General features: G+C 44.0%; 1 protein-coding gene across 16 annotated transcripts in view; it reads right to left on the bottom strand.

Moving 5' to 3' along the window:
- The window catches only part of Eif4g3 (eukaryotic translation initiation factor 4 gamma 3), a 221,703-nt gene that overhangs the window by 111,418 nt on the left and 89,395 nt on the right, over positions 1–20,890 (bottom strand). For 8 of the 16 annotated variants that reach the window (XM_028759686.1, XM_028759683.1, XM_028759672.1 and 5 more), the window contains 4 exons: positions 20,569–20,664; positions 16,009–16,041; positions 5,251–5,430; positions 4,479–4,593 (listed from right to left, as the gene is read on the bottom strand). In XM_028759686.1, the coding sequence (XP_028615519.1) occupies positions 4,479–4,593; positions 5,251–5,430; positions 16,009–16,041; positions 20,569–20,598 (358 nt within the window). In that variant the 5' untranslated portion in view covers positions 20,599–20,664. Of the gene's footprint in view, positions 1–4,478; positions 4,594–5,250; positions 5,431–16,008; positions 16,042–19,152; positions 19,261–20,568; positions 20,665–20,890 lie in introns of those variants that run through there. The other 8 variants (XM_028759679.1, XM_028759682.1, XM_028759675.1 and 5 more) reach the window with 7 other exon arrangements.

Raw genomic sequence — 20,890 nt, 5'->3', positions numbered from 1 at the left:
TCCACCCCCAATTACTATGAACTTCTGGGTGTAAAGCTGTTACTCCCTCCCTGTTGACTAATCCTCAGGTTGTGTAGGTGGGCTGGGGTCCAGTGCATAAGAAACACCCGGAGATAGGGTGACCAGGCAAAAGGCTCAGTCACCACCTTGTAGTCATCTCTGAATGTGGGCTTCCCAGGAGCAGAATGGGACAAAGTGCCAGGCGCTTTGGGCATCTATGACATCTTTTTTTTTTTTTTTTTTTTCCTTTTGATTTTTCAAGACAGAGTTTCTCTGTGTAGCCCTGGCTGTCCTGGAACTCACTCTGTAGAGCAGGCTGGCCTCAAACTCAGAAATCCGCCTGCCTCTGCCTCCCAAGTGCTGGGCTTAAAGGCGTGCGCCACCACCGCCCGGCCATCTATGACATCTTGTAAGTGATTTGGAAAAGATCTAAACAGAGGGCAAGACGACAATTTCAGAAAGTTCAATGGAAAGAAACTCCTCAGCTGTGCCTCTGCAGCAAGCATGCTGTGGGCTCGTACACAAGACAGACCCTCAAACTGGGTTTGAACACTCGATACAGGACAGGCCGCGACCGGGCCATTCTTCCCAAGCTAAGTCGAGTAAGATAGAGAAGGCAGCTGAGTGAACAAAAACGCTGGGAAGGCAGCTGTCACACATTGCCAAACAGCTGAGCAATCAACTGGGCACAAAGCATGGACCCAGCACAGGCTACACACAGACAGTAGTGCATGTGGGCCCAAGCAGTGCAAGAAACTGGCTGCATGCTAAAATAACATAATACAATACATCACACTTCTGATAAAAACACATGAAAATGTGCACTGGCCATAGGAATGAAGATCATGTGGTGATTAATATTTAGTTGGCCACAACAGAATAGAAAGATGTTTCCTCAGTTACAACATGAGACAGCAATAGCACAAAACACAGGAGTTTTATTTTTTATTTATTTATTTTATTTTTTGCTGGAGAAGAAAACAAATGCTATTGGAAGACCACTGTCCTAATCACAGCACAGCTCACATGACCTCACAGGATTCCAAATGAGCCAGAGTTCAACAGAGGCTCAGGAGAGTGGAAAAGGGGCTGGAGGGAAACAGATCAGGTAAGAGGGAACAGGGTAAACTGGATTGCAATGGCCTGAGCAAGGATGGCCTGCCGTATAGCAAATTCTCCTTCTCTTCCTCCTCTTCCTCCTCCTCCTCCTCCTCTTTTTTCTTCTTCTTCACCAACATTACCACCACTAACCATACATTTTAGTCAAGAATCTAAAATTGCTGTCATCATGGGAAATCATTCCTTGAGGCTGGCCTATGAGTATTCAAACCTCTAACTTCCTCAAAATTATAAAGACACTTCAAGAATTTTACTTTCTTAGAGGCTGAGGAAGTAGAATCATAAACCTGGAAACCAACTCATTAAGACACTGGATGAAAATACATCTTTTAAAAGGGTGGGAATGTAACTCAGTGGTAGAACAGCAGTTGGGTCTCCTCCGGAGAGACAAAGAGAGAGACAAGGACTTGTGAACTGGAACACAGCACTATGACCCTATACCCACATCTACTCGGAGATGTAGCTGGCAGTGGCAAGGTAAGAGGAGGAGAATGGAGGAAGGCAGGGAAAAGTGCCATAGTCTGTCATGAGGGAGGTAAGGTGTCTACAACCACAGGGACTAGTGGGTCAACCAGAACTCTGAATCACGAGAAGAGCACAGAACTGGCAATTAGCATTTCAATTAGCTGAAAGTATTTGCCCAGACAGATGGAAGGATGTGAGCAGTAACATCATTTATGATACATTCTAAAACTAGACGGAACTATTTTCAAAAGAAACAAATAATTATGTTTTTGTTTTGGTTTTTTTGTTTTTTTTAAGTAGGAAAGGAATGAGTGATTAGCTGTCTGGGAGAGGGTGAGAGCACCTGCCAATAAACCTGCCAATCAGATCAAGAATCCAGGAAGGGCAAGGAAGCAGCACTGCAAGTTGACCTATGACCTCCATAGGTTCCATGGTGCACATGCCAACACACACACACACACACACACACACACACACACACACACACACAGACACACACGCACAAATGCTCGCACTCTCGAAGAGCAAGGGGGAAGTGGGGGAGAGACAGAGAACACAGCAAGTAAAAAACACAAATGTGTCTATGAACACACTATGAGTTGGAAACAGGTATGTGGTTGTTTAGATGTTCAGTAATCATTTTCCCATTAGAAACAGTTCCATGCCCACTTAGATACATGGAAAAGACAGGACCGAACTGTTCCATGTTATCTATGAGCCACTGTAGCTTTCTGCATCATGGTATTTGAATTTTCATCATTAGCTTCATTACTTACATAGTAACACAGGAAACAGTGTTTCAGCGTAGATGATACTCTGCCCTCTGGAGGGCTATAGGACATGCCTATTAACTTATTTTCAGGAAAAAACATCCCTCAAAGGGATCAGATGTCAATGACACCAGAGCTGAAACTTGGAACAGAAAGGAAAAAAACAACAACAACAAAAAAAAACCCCAAAACTAGAACTCTAACTAAACTAAACTCTAACTAGAACTAAAACTAGTTCTAGAACCCTTCATGTTAGAGCAACTGGCCTTGAACTCAGAGATCTGCCTGAGTGCTGGGTCTAAAGGCATGTGCCGCCACTATCCTGCTAAAAAAAGCCAATGTTTTGCATGACAGCCTGAAAGCTATGTCTTATTTCTTACATACGATGCAAGAGTCATACTAAGAGCAATAGTCAGCACAGGCTCCAACACATAGGAAGAATTTAGTAGGCCATTTCAGAATCAGAAGATCACTCTAGGAACCTGGGAGTATACTGCAAGCTATCATCAATGAGAAATCATGGAAAACAGTTTAAATTAAACATTTAAAACAGTTCCAATTGCAACATGGAATTTAAAGGAATATTAATTTTAGTATGTTTACTCTGAAAATCTGTTTTTCTACTTAGAAGATTTGGATAACAAAATTTACTATAAGAATACAACATGCCGGGTGGTGGTGGCGCACGCCTTTAAGCCCAGCACTTAGGAGGCAGAGGCAGGCGGATTTCTGAGTTCGAGGCCAGCCTGGTCTACAGAGTGAGTTCCAGAACAGCCAGGGCTACACAGAGAAACCCTGTCACAAAAAACCAAAAAAAAAAAAAAAAAAAAAAAAAAAAAAAAAAAAAAATACAACTTAACAGAGCTGATCTACATATTTCAGAAAGTTGCTGAGATTATAAAATAAACCATTTTGAAACAGGGTCATGAGGCAGTATGGACTCGTAGAATGGAAAGATTTTACACTCTAAGAACCTTGCCACCAAAGAATCTTTACCCAGTGCAAGTAACTGGAAAGCCACCATGATGCCACTAAATCCTGAGGGCAGGGGCTCACTCAGTGGACTACTGTGTTAATCCACTAGTCAAGGCCTCAGTGCTGTATTGTGCTAGCACTCTTGAAAGCCCACTCCTGGCTGTATCCTAAACTTGGATTTCCTGCTAGTCTCTGGGTCTCTTCCTTACGGCTCCATGCTGTGGGATGTGCCATGCAGCCCAAGCGGTCAGCGACTATCTGCATCATTTCTAAGTTCCCTGTGAATGCACGAGCCAGTTATTAGCTTGCATCTGTGTCTTTGTACTGAAAACACCTTTAAAGCTGAGGTCAGAGAATTCTGAGTTCGGTGTATCTAGTGAGAACTTGTTTCCCCACCTACTTTCCCTTTAAAGGCATCTTTTAAGACTTCAAAGCATTTTTCTCTCAGCTAATCCTCAGAACTGCCCTAGGACAAGAGTGCTACCTAAGAGGTGCAGGGAAGGAACGCAGCGCGCTGCACACTCTCCAGAGTCTGCCTCTCACTGGTGTAAGGGCTTGCGCTAGAGCAGGGAACAGAACACACTGGAATCTCTGCGTCGTAGGTATTTCATGAGATAAAGGGGGTACAGTGTGTTGAGAATCAAAGCTCTGAGGGGAGGCAAATTTATACTACCAACAAAAAACATAAAGATGCACATGACCGACCTGCCACATGAATCCAACAGGATGATGGACTCATCATCCTAAGCCCTTCAGGTGTCACTGACGACACATATTTTTATAATAATTTTCCTGTAAGCTACTCCTTAAAAAAAGCTCTCAAGACAAAACCCTTTGTAAGATTTTATTTAAAAGTCCTCCAGCCGGGCAGTGGTGGTGCACGCCTATAATCCCAGCACTTGGGAGGCAGAGGCAGGCGGATTTCTGAGTTCCAGGCCAGCCTGGTCTACAGAGTGAGTTCCAGGACAGCCAGGACTACATAGAGAAACCCTGTCTCGAAAAACAAAAAACAAAAAACAAAAAAAAAAAAACAAAAAAAAACAAAAAAAAGTCCTCCAAATATCTAAGCAGCAATACCTAATGTGACTCAGCCAAGACCAAGGCAAGCAGGACAAATGTACAGGGGCAGCATGGCATGTTCTTACTCACCGTAAGCATTAGCAAAGTCCCCAGGTCCTGGTCCAGGATAAAAAGGCCCCGGCCCGGGCGGCTGAACTGGATACTGCTGTGGGGGCCCCACGTATGGAGGGCCGCTGTGGCGGTACTAGAAGAGAGCACACATGCAGATGACACAGGGAAGCGTCCAGAAAATAAAGCACCATGTGCAGAGACTACATAAAGAATGTGAAGGCTTGGCTGAAAAAACACATCCCAGTGCTTGCTTGAGGGAGAGGTAGCGACAGGGAAGAGGTCTATCCTGGTGAGACTGTGCACTCACTGTGCAGCCAGGCTTACTGCAAAGTGACCTCAAGATGGCCTGTCGAATGACATGATCCATGCCACAGGAGGAAAAATGACCTGGTCCACTTTAAAGCAGCCAGCCGTTGTGAGGAAGAAACACTGTTGGGAGATATTTCTCCAGCAACTTGTGAATTTGTATAAGAATCTCTACATAGTGTTATTAAAGTTAACAAAAAAAATGGCTAGCTGTAATCAATAAAAAAAACTCAACCGGGCGGTGGTGGTGCACGCCTTTAATCCCAGCACTTGGGAGGCAGAGGCAGGCGGATTTCTGAGTTCCAGGATAGCCTGCTCTACAGAGTGAGTTCCAGGACAGCCAGGACTACATAGAGAAACCCTGTCTCGAAAAACAAAACAAAAAACAAAAAACAAAAAACACCTCACACATCACCAAAATCCAGGCCATCAATCACCATCCTACCTCACCCCCACCCCACTAAGACCCAGGCTCTCCCTTTACCTGTGGTATACAGTACTGAGGGCCCTGGGGCACTGGGTATGGCATAGGCAGATGGTTAACCATCATGATGTGTTGATTGGCCTGATACACAGCGGTGGGGGTCTGCGCACCAGGACGAATGGAAGGACTGCTGTTTGGGATGGCAGCTCTGGGAGGCTGGATTTGAGGCCTCTGGAAAAACTGGGATAGGGAGATAAAAAATGTGTTTTTCACAAAGGGTAATTAATATATATAGCTCTAATACCTTAAGTTTTCTTTTTTCCCCACTACTAAACTCATCTACTCGGAGATATAATAACTAAGTTCACAAAATACACTCCACTCTGAGAAGGCTCTGATCAGTGTTAATATAGTAACAACACAGCAGTCTCATACTTAAGCCTCAGCTATTTAAAGTTTAAGCCATGCACCATAACTATTCATTTTAATATCTATAACAAATACAACAAAGGAACTGGTATTTCTCTAAACACTCTATTTTATAAAAAAGCAATGACTTCTGAATAAAAAGTAAGAGGCTCAAAATCAAATTATTAAAAACTAGAAGTAGTCAACCTAAAAAGATCCTTCCAGCCATTTGTAAAACACTTAGGAGAACAAGAATCTACATGAACATAAGCATTTTCATCCAAGTCCATCAAACCAAATTAAATCCTCTATAAGGTTATCACATACAGACGAAGCCTGTCAAGATGGTGACACGCCCACACTCTATCCCAATTCTGCTTTCTAAAATACTCTGCAAAACAAGCGGAGAATCTAAGCTTCACAATAGTGTAAACTGAGCAGAACTCCACGCCCACCTGCCCGCCTGCCCACAGCAGCCGCCCCTGTGATAACACAGTCCTCATACATGTGCAGCTCCAGCCCCAGACTCAATCTCCAGTATGTGTGCATCTAGTCATTGGCAATTGCATTGTAAAGTAACAGGAAGACAGAGTAGTAAAGAGGCCATGCAGAACCAGTAATGTTACCTGGATGGGTCTGAATCCTCCCTTCAATTATGAAGCAAGAAGCAGCAGGAAACAGAAAGAAAGCCAATGGAAAAGCTTACAGATCAGTAGGAAGGGTAGGACATAGCATGCAGCTCAACAAAAACAACTTTCTGTTCAGTTCTTCAGGAGAAGAATAAAAACTAGAAAATCAGAATGGCAACTCTCCGCCGGGCAGTGGTGGCGCACACCTTTAATCCCAGCACTTGGGAGGCAGAGGCAGGTGGATTTCTGAGTTCGAGGCCAGCCTGGTCTACAGAGAGAGTTCCAGGACAGCCAGGGCTACACAGAGAAACCCTATCTCGAAAAACCAAAAATAAATAAATAAATAAATAAATAAAATAAACAAACGTCAGCATTTTTCTTCCACTATGTATCAGGTGGTACGAAAATATCTGGCTTTAGGATATATCTGGCCATTGTCCCCCGCTCAACTATGAACACTGTAGGATGTGGAAGGATAGATGGAGAGACTTGTGCCATGAGATAGATCCCTTTCCATCAACTCTAGAGGAAGCCGAGACAAGTAGAGCAACAAACCCACAGACAGGCTATCTCCTTTGCTCATCAACTGACATTACACACTAACTCTACCCCATAAAGAGTTGTGCTATGAGGTGGCAAAGGAGAGAAGACAAGACAAGAAACTGCCTGGCTAACATACAAGTACATTGAAAGCAGATATAGTAAGTTCTCCTACATCCTAGACATAAGCACTTTCCTGACTGTATCTCAACTACTTGGATGGGATCCTTAACAAGCTTGAACAATGAGATAACTTATTACCTTATTCTAAAGGGTTTCTGAATAGTGTATTTCCCTCAGTCATGTCGAGCCCAAGTGTTTCTAATGAAAATCCTGATGTGCGCCAAGCCACGCTGACACAGCACAAATGTGTAGCTATGCTGATAGGAGACACTTTTATTATTTCATCATTGAAACTGCACAAAATACATCAATATGGTTAATAGATGAACTCACTCTAGAATTACAGAGCTGCCAGCCTCGGCCCAAAGCTTCTCTGTAACACTAATTCACACTCACAGCTAGTCTATAAGGCATGTCCTATTGCTGATACCACAGATCCAAACAGAGGAGCAGAGTTTTACTGGACGGCTGCAGGTTCCTCATCTGCTGCGGTTGGGCTCTAGGTCTGGACTGTTGGCTCTTGCATACAGTAGCTTTCATGAGACAGAAATCTATGCATTTCAGATCAACCACAAGAAACGTATTCATTTCAAAGTCAGAGGGGACTTAGTGGAGCCTTTATCCAGCATACTAACATATAGACATCGGTAATGATAACTAACCCTGCTAAGAGAAAGGAGGCATTGATTCCTTCACAAAATTTCCATCTCCTCGTCAAGAAGCAATCTTCTATTCTCAAGACCAACTATGCCTTTTCAAGACACAGGCACTTGTTCACATGCATGAATATGCTTGCCACACCATCGGAAAGAGCATTCAAACTGCACTAAAGTACCACCTTACAGAGGCTGGCTATCTGAAGCTTATCTGTCCTCTTAAACATATAGGTAGACAGACACACACACACAAACACACACACACACACATACATACACACAACACAATCACACACACATACACACATAACACAATCACACATAGATATACACATAACACAATCACACACATATACACATAACAATCACATAACACAATCATACACATATAACACAATCACACACACACACATTACATCTGTATATGAATATATACACACAATACAACACATCCACACACATACAGGACTAGAAAAGCTGTACCAGCAGGAAACACAAAACACAAGCTGAGGTTTGTTTGTTTATTTTTTTAACACCCCTTCCTAACTAGTCATTGGTATATGAATTCTATTTAATTGTGATGCAAGAAATACAGGCTATTTTTCAGGTTGAGTGGACATGGCAATAAGCTACCATTTATTAAAACAAATAATAAGAAACTTGAGCAATGAAAACACGTAACTGTCCATACTTAAATGAGTGTCCGACACTGAAGGCTTTTTTACTGGCTCCAAAGTACTCAGTCGGCAGCATCTCTCCCCTCATTCCCTGTCTAGCCCTAACGTCCACAGGCAGCTCTAACTCTTCTGTGTAACTGACAATTCTCAAAGTTATCTGAAAATTGCTGTGGTGGTTTGAATAGAAGCATCCTCCCAGACTCATGTGTGTGAATGCTTGGCCCATAGGGAGTGGCACCGATAAGGGACTCCTTGTTGGAGTCACTTGTGTCACTGTGGGGGGTGGGCTTTAAAGTAGCTCAAAGCTACACCCAGTGTGGCAGTCTCCTGATACCTGTAGATCAGGATGTACAACTCTCAGCTCCTTTTCCAGCACCATGTCTGCCTGCACGCTGCCATGATGATAATGGACTAAACCTCTGAAATGGTAAGCCAGCTCCAATTCAACATTTGTCTTTCTAAGAGCTGCCCAGTCATGGCATCTCTTCACAGTAATAAAACTCTCACTAATATGACTGCCACTGCATTTCGAGTGATCAGTAGCATATGCAACCAGGAACTACAGAAGTGAAAGGTGTGCCAAGGAAACCTCCGTCACAACAGAAAGCACTATTAAACAGTGCTGTCACCAAGGGCAGCAGCAGGGAAGAAAGAATGGGCCCAAGGATTCTGAAAGGAGAAGAGTCTGGGACTGAACAGCCTCTAAGGACACTTCATTCCTAGTTTTAAAATAGCTTGGGAAGGGACTGGAGAGATGAGTCGATAGTCAGGAGCACCTCACAAAGAAACTATTTATAAGCATCCTAGTTCAGTCACAGCACACATGGTGGGTGGCTCCTAGTAGCAGCTAACTCCAAGCCCTAGTGGGGATCTGATACACTCTTCTGGCCAATATGCTTCTGTGGCTTAAGTATGTGTGTGCGTGTGCATGCACACGCACACACTTGAGGGAGGAGGCACCACAGACTTTTATTTTAAACCTCAAACACCCACAGAGCAAATCTATGATGCTATTATCAAACTTCTAAGTCCTGTCACTTATAATCGTATCTTACCCATTTTATAGATAAGAAAGCAAACGCCCAGTATAGTTGGTAGTGAGGCTAACAAGTGGATGCTGGCAAAGGCAGCACTTGCCTCACTACCTCCCCACCTCCCCTTATGACCTAGCTTTGCTCCCATGCCTGCTCTACTATTCTCAGTCATTTCTCTTAAACTCTGCAGCGCCCAGGCGTGGCCTCAGAGGAGAGCATAAAGCCTAGATCTTAACAGTACACTTCTGAATAGAAAAACCTTCACGCCTGTGAATAGAAAGGAAAGAAAAAAAATCACAAGCCAACTGTCTTAGATTTATCTTTTAGCAAAATAAACCAAGCTAGCACAGTAATCCACACATTTCAGAATGCCCCCCAGTGTGATGTCCCACCTCACTCAGCCAGTTCATCCTCTGCTCACACTAACAGCCAACTGTTGTGAACAAGACATATCAGGCATATCACTCAGCATTTGTCAATGCCACATAATCAGAGCATGTGACCATTGCAGATGATTCTCTGCTGTCAACAAGGTTGAGATATCAACTTCCTAGTTTTCTCTCTTAATCAGGATACACATGGGACGGGCATCGTGGTGCCAGCATTCAGAATATAGAAATGGGTGAGGATCTGTAAGTTTGAATCCAATTTGTCTAAACAGTGAATTGCGGACCAGGGAAGGCTATACAAATGAGACTCTCTCTTTTACTGGAAAAAAAAAAAAACCAAAAATGCAAACCACAAAAGCTATCACTTTGTCTGGAGAGATGGCTCAGTGGTTAAGAGCACTGACTACTCTTCCAGAGGTCCTGAGTTCAATTCCCAGCAACCAAATCGTGGCTCACAACCATCTATAATGAGATCCGATGCCCTCTTCTGGTGTGTCTGAAGAGAGCAACAGTGTACTTATATACATAAAATTCTTCTTAAAAATCATAAAAAAAAAAAAAAAAGCAGCCGGGCGGTAGTGGCACACGCCTTTAATCCCAGCACTTGGGAGGCAGAGACAGGCAGATTTCTGAGTTTGAGCCCAGCCTGGTCTACAGAGTGAGTTCCAGGACAGCCAGGGCTCCACAGAGAAACCCTGTCTCGAAAAACCAAAAAAAAAAAACAAAACAAAACACTACCACTTGATCTCACTGTGAAACCCCAAATCAGGATAAGGATAGCAACACAGGGAACTGCAAATCCAACTACACCAATCTCAATAATTAAATACAAAGCACTACCTCAGGAAGGGTTACATCGAACCTAGTGGGCTCTACTCACTGCGAGCATGCTGCTCTCTTAGCTTCTAGTCACCCTGGGATTTTCAAGGAAGGCCATGTAACTAACAGCTTTCTACAGTGGCACACCACACATCTCGTTCTCTCGCGGAAGAAAAGTGTTTATACTACAGGTTCTGCAGTGACAAAATGACAGGCAAGGAAAACCCAGAGGAAAAGCAGCTCGTCTGTGCCAAGACCCGACAGCATGCACGTGGCTGCTGGCACCTCATTGAGTGGGCTCTCCTGACAGCACTGCAAAGTTAACTCCACTGTGCCAAGACAGTTAAGCATCTTGTAAACCAAAAATTTCAAGAAGCTGACCCAACAGCAGGTTCTTGGCTCTATTAAGAACAAATGAAATATTCAATTTTTAAAATCTTGAGAAATTGCCGGATAGTAGTGGCGCACGCCTTTATTCCCAGCACTCAGGAGGCAGAGGCAGCCGGATTTCTGAGTTCAAGGCCAGCCTGGTCTACAAAGTTCCAGGACAGTTAGGGCTACACAGAGAAACCCTTTCTCAAAAGCCCCCCGCCCCCCAAAAAAAAAACCTTAGAAATTGCTGCAATTTACATAATTCTTTTGTTTGTTTGTTTTTTCGAGACAGGGTTTCTCTGTGTAGCCCAGGCTGTCCTGGAACTCACTCTGTAGACCAGGCTGGCCTCGAACTCAGAAATCCGCCTGCCTCTGCCTCCCAAGTGCTGGGATTAAAGGCGTGCGCCACCACCGCCCTGCCAATTTACATAATTCTATTTTACACAGAGAAAAAGTATAGTTTCTAACTACGTGCAACATTTTGTTTTCTTTTCACAAGGATCCCTTCAAATAGTCCCCAAATGACAACTCACTTGTTGCCTGTCCATGTCTGTTGAAACACTTACTAAGCCACAGCAAGGTACGTACTTGTCACCATCACAGGGAATATTCTCTAATGTACATTTCTTTACAAACATAACAGGACAGGGATGACAAAAACATAGCCACTGATGGAAGGAGACAAGAAATCTAGTTGCTGGTCTCAACATCTTGAAGGGGGTGGCTTGGGGGCCATGCTGAGTAAGCAATTTCACTGTGTACTCGGGATGGCTTACAGCTTAGGGTGCACTTGCCTTATTTCACTGTGTACTTGGGATGGCTTACAGCTTGAGGTGCACTTCCCTTGGCACCCTAAAGACTTACATGGAAGGTCTGTCTAATTCCGAAGCGAATTTGTCCTTTTTGGAGGCCAGGATGTAGGGGTTGAGACAGTGTTTCACTCTGTATCCCTGGCTGTCTTAGAGCTATGTGGACCAGGCTATCCTTAAACTCACAGAGATTCATCCACCTGTACGGGCCTCCCAAGTGCTGGGATCAAGACAAAAACACCACTATGCCCAGCTTTGAAGCTACTTCTATTTTTTTTTAATTTATTTATTGTATGTAAATACACTGTAGCTGTCTTCAGACACCCCATAAGAGGGCATCAGATCTCATTACGGATGGTTGTGAGCCACCATGTGGTTGCTGGGATTTGAACTCATGACCTCCAGAAGAGCAGTCAGTGCTCTTAACCACTGAGCCATCTCACCAGCCCTTGGAGCTACTTCTAATTCTTTAATCCTATCTAGTCAAAGCAAACAACCATCGGTGATATGCAACCTGTGTCTTCAACTTCAGCCTGAAGCACAGCAGCCTTCAAGACCCATGGACAAAGATGGACACGTGCTTTTGTTTTAAATGTGTATGTATACACTTTGTCCCTAAGGAGCTTTACTACAAAGCTCTCAGTGTGCTGTTCTGTATAATGAACTCTATAAAGCTTTATGTCTCTACCTGATTTTGCAGGGAGAGGGGCATAGACTTAGCAGTCTAAAAGGGGAAACAGCATCATCTCCATGGGTGTGTCTAGAAACAGGCAGGGTGGAACTCACTGGCAGGTGGAGGCCAAACATTGCTAAAGACACTGCAATTTACATGATGGTTTTCTACAACTGATTACCTCACACACCTTTGAAACAGACTTCCTCCCCAGGCAAGACAGCCAATTCTTCTTTCCCTGACTTACAAGACCTCATCACTGGTGCAGGCCCCTACTGCTGGGAACTGCTGCTTCAGTCCCTCTGTCACTCCACAGCAACTGCTGCTGCTGTGGGGCTGAGCCAGGGGACTATCCTCCTCTCTCTTTACAGAGTCTCATCAGGTAGGCCTTGACTCTACGAATATTCTACCTCCATTTCCATCACTACGCCTGGCTTAGACTTCCTTATCCACTGAAGTCTATGAGGTATAATGAAAAAGCCTCTAATTTAACAGCATAACTAGGAACAACAGCCACCTAAATTTTCTGTATTCAAAGGTAACACGCCAGGAACTCATCTCCAAAAATAACTGTGAGAAAATATTTTCCCTAAGACTTTAGATACAGCTTAGTTGGTGCTTTCCGAGCACAGAAGCCCAAGCACCATACAATGAGGTGTGGGGAACCTGCCTATGATCTCAGCATCAGGAATGCACAGGCAGAAGGATCAAGAAGTTCAAGTCCTGGGCTAAGGAGCTAGCTCAGCAGGTGTAATGCTTGCTGTTTGAACGAGCCTGAAGACCCAAGTTTGATCCCTCAAATATAGGTAGTCTGAGCCACCTCTGTGGAAGGTATAAACAGACTCTGTATAAAAGTGTCCCCAGACTCATATGTGCACTGTAGCACACACAACCACAAATGATAACTTAAAAAACAAATACCCTCAGCTATTAGTAAGCTCCAGGCCAGCTTGAGGTAGCTACCTGATGTCACATCTGACCAAACAAGCAAAGACTTTTCTTGCTGAGGAATGCAACACATACTTGCATGTCTCTATTTAGTAGTAGAATATTTTAATGGATTACTTATCTTGTAAATATATTTTTACCTTATTCCTTGAGAATGGAAAACAATCAAAAAAGGCTGCATTCTTGTAAGATAAGCATTATTATTAGAAGAGGAAGAAAGGCCAATCACTTCCCTGAGATTATTCTATACAAGGAACATGGCCACTCAAATCAATCTTCCATCCCAAAACTTTCTAAAAGACAATCACATACCTAAGAGAAATCTTAGAAAAGGAGTGCTGAGAGCCAGCATTTAGAGTGCTTAATGCGGCATCCGAACTTCAAGGCCACAGCAGCTGATCCCAGGGAGCACAAACACAAAGCCTTTCAGTTTCTGCTCCACTCATCCGAGAACAAAAACCTTTTTAGAGTAACCACTTTAAATGGTCTGTCACTCTAGTAAGTGAGGCCAGGATAGTAACACTGCTTTGGTTTCAGAACTACCCTTTCATGTGTAATCTGTACTTCATACCACCTACCACAAGAAGAGAAGAGTGGCCAAAGGCAATTCTAATTATTACTACTGTCAGTCTTCCCTGAGAAAAATCAATGTTTAAGAAACACAAAGGTGGGGCTGGAGAGATGGCTCAGTGGTTAAGAGCATTGACTGCTCTTCTGGAGGTCTTGAGTTCAGTTCCCAGAAACCACATGGTGGCTCACAACCATCTGTAATGGGATCTGATGCCCTCTTCTGGTGTGTTTGAAGAGAGCAACAGTATACATAAAATAAATCTTAGAAAAAACAGTCTATTCAAAGAAATGAAGGGAGGGAGGGAGGGAGGGAGGGAGGGAGGGAGGGAGGGAGGGAGGGAGCGAGGAAGGCAGGCAGGCAGAGGTGAGGGAAGAGACTCAACAGTGTCGCTTACAGGAATCAGGAGGCACCCTCCTTCTCTAGCTAACGCACAAGATGTCCTTGTTTCTCTCTTGGGATAAACTAAAAGCTTTGTCTCTTCAGAGTTGAATAAATTCTTAAAACATGTTAATTCTGGAGCTGGGCAGATGACTCAGTGGTTAAGCAGAGGACTCAGGTTCGATTCCTAGTATCCACATGGTGGCTCTCAGCCATCAGTAATTCCAGTTCCAAGGGATCCAATGCCCTCTTCTGGGCTCCAAGGGCAACAGTACTCATGAGGTGCAGCCATATATGTAGGTAAAACATATATACATATATATACATAAATCTAAAAACAATTTTATCAATTATATGAATCCTAAAGGATCCATTTATAAGTTGTATCCGGCACATGTCCCGACATCCTGCTGACCACTTCGTGTGCGTTATCCTCTGATTTTCCACGTCCTTCCTTCCTGAGGCATCACTATCAATCCCACTGTTAGAGATGGAGCTGATCCCAGTGAGTGAGCCACCCAGAGCCCTCAGTTAATAAGGCGGAATAAAGCCCATATCTGTGTGGCGCCAACATTCCAAAGTCTTTGTAGAGTATATCAGCAAACTGAAATAACTGTTGAATAGCCCCCACCAAAGAATAACCACCCAGGCCATATCCATGCTTAAAACAGCTCAGGATTTGGTGGCCCTGCCTCCTCCAAATTATTAAGAGCACATCTTAAGAAATGGAGCTTTGTATCCAATCCCTCAGTATAATGGAAGATTTAAAGTGAGGCAACACACACTTAATGAGTAATAAAGTCCTCAACAAAGCATCTGGGCAAATGCAGGAAGGGTCCATCTGATGTTTTCTCAACAGCACTACGTTGACTAGAAGCATCATTAAGAGCACCGAGTGACTGCTCACACTGTCTCGGATGCTGTATCTGCACATCCCTGCTTCATCAGTTTACACGGCAGGGAACTGAGGTGTAAGCAGAGTGCGGCCTCATGCAGCCGGTCCCATGCAGTAGAGCTGGTAAATATGCGCCCTAATATTAACCTGGGCCCTTCCTACTCCACCACAGCGAAGAGGTCTCAGAACACAGCAGGAAGTGTCCTACTGTGGACAAGGTGACAAGCCGTTTAAGTAACCTATTTATCAGGTAAATAAACAGGTAAACCTACTTATCAGGTTACCTTTAGTACACATCTGCAAACACAGGACTTGTGTCTGACTGTCTAAACTTTATTTCTTGTAATGCCTTACAGAATAAGAAGTTAAAACATTCAGGTTAAGTAAGGTGTATGAAGAGCTCTATACAGTAAATGAATGCACCTCGTTGGTAATCGATTTGTTATGAGGTCTAAGTCAGTCATTCACAGGAGGTTTTAGGAACACTAGTGCTGTTCTATATGTCAGTATCAGTACTAGTGCTGTTCTATACATGGGTATCAGTTACAGGGGAAGGTTAACAACCCTTAGAATGTTGCCTGCTCCATCAGATTAACTTTATCAATAAATTCAGGAAAACTTAATATACCTAATATTTCACAATTATTTAAATTCAAGCTGTCTTTTCAAGGAAAGAAAAATGTTTTAAGTTTGCTCTGAACAGAGGCAAATGGGCTTGTTAAAACAAAATCTAGTGAAACTAATGAGAAGTAAAGCCAAGTCAACCTGCCCAGCCAGAGGCTGCTCTGGGAAGTCACTGGGTGGTCACACGGCGGGGCAGCATTCTAAGGGTCAGCAGCTACTAAGCCCCACACATTATGTTAGTCAGGGTGGCCATGAGGGACAAGGATACAGTACCTGATGATGGGCAGGTCGAGGCCCCGCTGCAAACTGAGAGGAGAAGGGAACAGACACAAAAGGAAAGGCACAAAGAGTCAGAAACTCAACAGAAACCAATGTTACAGTATACAACAAACTAAAGGGTAACAACCCACAAGGGGAAAATAAAAACACAAAACAGTAAAGGTTTTGCTGCAGGACAGTGACAGACAGGCACCAAGACCCAACAGTTAACACCACCGCCCAGATACCCTGTCATTCAGAAGCTGAGAATAAGCTATTAGCACCTGGGTTCTCTCTCATGAGAACAGCATGAACAAATAAAGCCTGAAAGGAAAAAAAAAAAAAAAAAGGCAAACCCCGATGTAAAGGGAAGTTTGAAACACTAGGTGGTTGGCTGTATTAAAACAAGCATGGAAATCAAATGTGCTGGATGAGAGTGTGTGCAGCTGGAGGGCACCAGAAACGGGTTCACATTACAAAAGCACTCAAGTCCACAGGAGATGCACATCAAAAACAGACTGATATCTTCCTTAGAGGGGTTTCTGACACATAGTGGGGTGTGTGTGTGTGTGTCTGTGTGTCTGTGTGTGTTGAAATGCAGTTAACTAGTAAAGCTGCATACTAGCATGTTAAAGCAAACAGCCAGTAAAGAACAGTGGTCTCCAACATGATTAGTCAAAAATAGCGTCCTTTTAAGGTGGAGGGTAATGGGAAAGAAGTACAAAATTTCAAAACTAGAAGCGAACACTGCAAGCCCCTGACGGAGGGCTTCCCTATGTCCTCCTGGGTCGGAGAGAAGGGAAGCTTCTGTAGCTTCCAGCAAGTGACGTGCACTTCCACTCCACCTCTCAGAACAATTTCTCAGAATGAAAAAACAAAACAAACAAACAAAAAAATCCTCTGGAACTACATAATTTATCAGAGCAAAAGCTGATCCCTACTAATAATTGTAACTATAGAAGACAGAGAAAATACAGCATACAAAGTCACCTAGAGTGTTAAACTCCCCCCCCACCCCCAGCAATGAGAACATCACAAACACAGTTGTGAACACAAACCACTCGGCTGTTATTTACAGTATTTAAGGACTAAGCAAACCTCTGTCTTGGAAGCCCTTGTGCCTTCACGACCCCAGAGGAAGCAGGCTGCAGAGACTGAGAGCCACTCTTCTCTGCTCAGCACTCTACTCACCCCGAGAAGGACACCCAGCTGCTAGCTGGCCTCCTGTGCTACTCTGCACCGACAGTGCTCAGCAGCGCTGTGGATCCCCTCATCCCAGCACATGAGCCACTAAACACATTTCTGACAAGAGACCATACCCCAGAAGCTGCAAGGTCATCACGTGTTTGCAAGAGTGCTTTGATGGTCTGTGCTTATTCATGGTAGTGAAAAAAGCCACCAAATCTGGCAAATTGGCTTTTCAAAATGACAGAAGGTGGCAGCTAGGAATCCTCCAGAATTTCTCCTCTTTAAAGAAACTAAGGTTTTAAATTTTTAGCTATTCATTTATGAGAACAGAGTAGTTAGTTCCTCCACTGTAGACATCAAGTCTCAAGATTAGGCAATACCATCCGTATGCCATGAAAGTAGAGGGTGGCAGGAGAGACCTCTGGTGACACATGAAAAAAACAGAGCGCCTGTCTCATCACTATTCTGCAGAAAGGCCCTATTTCCAAGATTTTAACAAAACAGCCCAACTTTAGACAACCGCAAAGTTCCAGTCATTGAGAGACCTGTTTTACAAAAGTGTACATATATTTAAGAAGAAAATCATAATTACACCAGTGTGAAGACCCTGGAAGATCCCTGAACTACTCTGCATTGGTCCCGAGGGCTGTAGGGATCTTTTGGAGTGTTACCAGTCTGACCCTATGGATGGCTGTAAGCAACAGAACAAACTGTAGTCACTGCTGGCCTGTGTTAAAATAGAAAGTTTTTCTTTTAAAAGGCAGGACTTTGAGATGGTAAGGTTGTAGCTACAAAGGACCTAATGAACTGAGATCCAGGGTTACTGCCACCCAGCCATGGACTCTCTCCTGTGCTGTGCACAGGCAGTAAGTGAGTATGGCCAATGGAACAGTTACAGATTACTACAAAAGCCAAATTGTCCCCATTCCAAATTAGACTCCAATAGCTGCACTATTTTCCTCAGACCATTTAAAAATAAATCGCAGTATGAAGAGTTTCATCAAGAAAATGGAGTAGATGGGACGCTTGTCAGCATTTTACAGTGAACAACAAGATTCTCCATACTATGACCCTAACTGACAGTATGGATCAACTAGAAATACAGACAGGAAGGGAACCTGAAGAAGGGAGGGGCACTTGAAGCCAGCAGGATTGAAAAAACAGATGACCAGAGAAGAACAGAAAGGCTACACTATGCATGGCCAATGGCCTGTTACAGCAGAAACAGAATGGAATTAGTTTGCCACTGCTCAGGAAGCTGCAGGCCCCTCAGCGCAGTCCCATGCCTCTCCTTGCCAGTCCCAGCAGCTGGAGGATGAAGGAGACTAGACATGGCAGCTTGGAATGGAAACAGAAAATGCAATCCCGCCAAGCTTCACACCCATCTACCCTCCCAGCTTCAACACAAATGAAAAAACAGATCTTAGACCAGAACACTGAGCAAGAATAGCCTGGGCTCCGCTAGTCTTGCCCTTGCTCTGGGGCATGGAATGGAATGCGCAGTGTGTGGGTTTTAGTAATGTGGGTGGGAATGGTCACTACCAGAGGAGATGGCAAAAAAAAAAAAATTGCAAACAGGCAAAGTAGCTGAGGAGTTTATGACCACAGGGAAAAAATGGCTGATAACTACAGACAATTGTCCCCCTGATAATCAACTATAAAATGGCAAGGGTAGGCAAGAAGCCTTACAATTCATCGTTTAGAGTCAAATCTGAAAGGGACATTCCACTTCACATTAAAACAAGGGGAGAAATATAAAGCCCAGTTATTCCTGTCTAATTCCCAATAGATGACCCACCCAATTTGTAATGGTGTTCCCAGTGCCTGGCAGGAACTAGCATGCCAGGCTGAACTTCCAGAGAAGAAGCGATCAATGCATTTCTGTTCATCAGCCAATATGTGGATGTGGTCAGAAATACTGTGCCAGAAGCACTGCTGCCTGCAAGAAGTACAGTTTGTTATATTGCTTACAATGCAGTATTTTATCCAGCCTCTTCCAGCCAAGGACCTGTAAACGGGAGTCTGTTCCAAAACCTTCCTCCTCTTCCAGTTGTCTGTGCACTGTATTGGCACTGTTCTGCTGGGCTGTCAAGAAAACTGGTTTAGAGATGCAGCTCTTCAGTCAGGTTCTGCGCCAAGCTCTAACCATGGAATTTCACTCTGACTGCCTTTCCCCATCATTTAAATGGGGGCACGGGAGAGGGCCACAGAATTCTCTACAGTAAGAGGTTACCATGGCACCCATGCTTAACAATTAGGATGTGGTTCTGCTGTGATCTCAGGCCCACTCCAATAGTCAAGTATCCACATTCCCAAACCACTCTCAGAACAAGACTTGCACCAGACATTGGGGGTTCACCATTTGAGCAAAAAAGGAGACGAGCAAACAGGCAACAATGTCTTATGTCCCACAACTCTAAAAATGGTTTGCCCAACAACTGGGGAGAACCAGGATCTAAGAACAGGATGTTGGAGAAGAAGGCACCGAGGGAGAGGAAGGGAGGAAGAGGTGAGAAAGACAGGCCGCTCTGTCCAGCCTAGACTCTCCTAGTTCTTTAAGCAAGTCTTTGGAACATTTCGACAATTCAAACTTCATGCATGACATCAAATGAGCAGGGACTAATGCAATGACTTTCCTGTGCTACAAGCAAAAAAGCAGGGCTGGGTGCAAAAAGAAGATCCCTGTATTCCAAGAATCCACAGAGCTCCAGTACAAGGGGGGACGTGAGGTATGATGAGATGGTACAGACATCTTCTGCCCAAAGCTACTCATGCAGGAAGGGAAACGACGCTCAGGGTTGGAGAGCAGAAGCCACTGTGCACTGTGAAACAGGAGGATGACCTGGAGTCCACCTTAGACGCACTGCAATCCACATGAGGGTAAGCAAGGACGACTGCACTCACAGCTGTATGGCAATTCACTGCCCACTGAAGAGATGAACATGCCCGGGTGGACACTGTGCACGTGATCACACTGTTGAATGGTTAGACCCATCTGGTGACACGGGTTCAGAAACCTTTCTTCCCACAGCACTCAAGCCTGAGGCTGACCAGTAAAATGCAGTTTGCTTCTTTCTAACATCATCATAATTTACTTTTCGGAATTCCAAACAGTACAAGTAAAATAGTAAGAACTTAAAGGAGAAAAACCAGAATGAACTGGACTGTGCAGAAGTGCGTGCAACGGCTCTACCTTCGCCTCCCTAAGAAATGTGAACTAGCACTGCATCTAAGTTGTTGCCAGTGCAAATGCTAACCAGTCACAGCAGGGACAGTGTAGTGGTGGTGATGAGGATGGTGATGGTAAGTCTTCCCCAGAACAAAGTGAGCATTCACTAAAAGATCCCAGCGGCTATACAGGAGTGAGAACCACCTCTGCTTACTTACCGGAGACCGGGCCTGAGGTTGTGAATTCATTGTCTGAGGGGCTTGAGGATAGACCAATGTGGCTGGACCTGCATTCTGTCCAGAGGGATAAGGGGTCTGTCAGAGAACGGCAAAACAACAGCATATTTTTTAAAAATATGACACAGCAACTCAAATCCAACACCTTTTTTAAGCTTGCAGAAGTGGTTTGCACTCTGCTGCAGAAGTGGTCTGTAGCTCTGTTTCAAAGTTTTAACTTTGTCATAATGTTCAGCAACTACAGCAGAAGGTAGTGTATGCCTCCTGACAGAGCCATCAGCAGACTGTACCAAATCTACGTCAT

Source organism: Grammomys surdaster, unplaced genomic scaffold (genome assembly GCF_004785775.1).
Source record: "Grammomys surdaster isolate TR1022 unplaced genomic scaffold, NIH_TR_1.0 126313, whole genome shotgun sequence".
Taxonomy (NCBI): Eukaryota; Metazoa; Chordata; class Mammalia; order Rodentia; family Muridae; genus Grammomys; species Grammomys surdaster.
The sequence above is the reverse complement of the archived record's forward strand: the minus strand, read 5'-3'. Positions and strand labels throughout refer to the sequence as shown.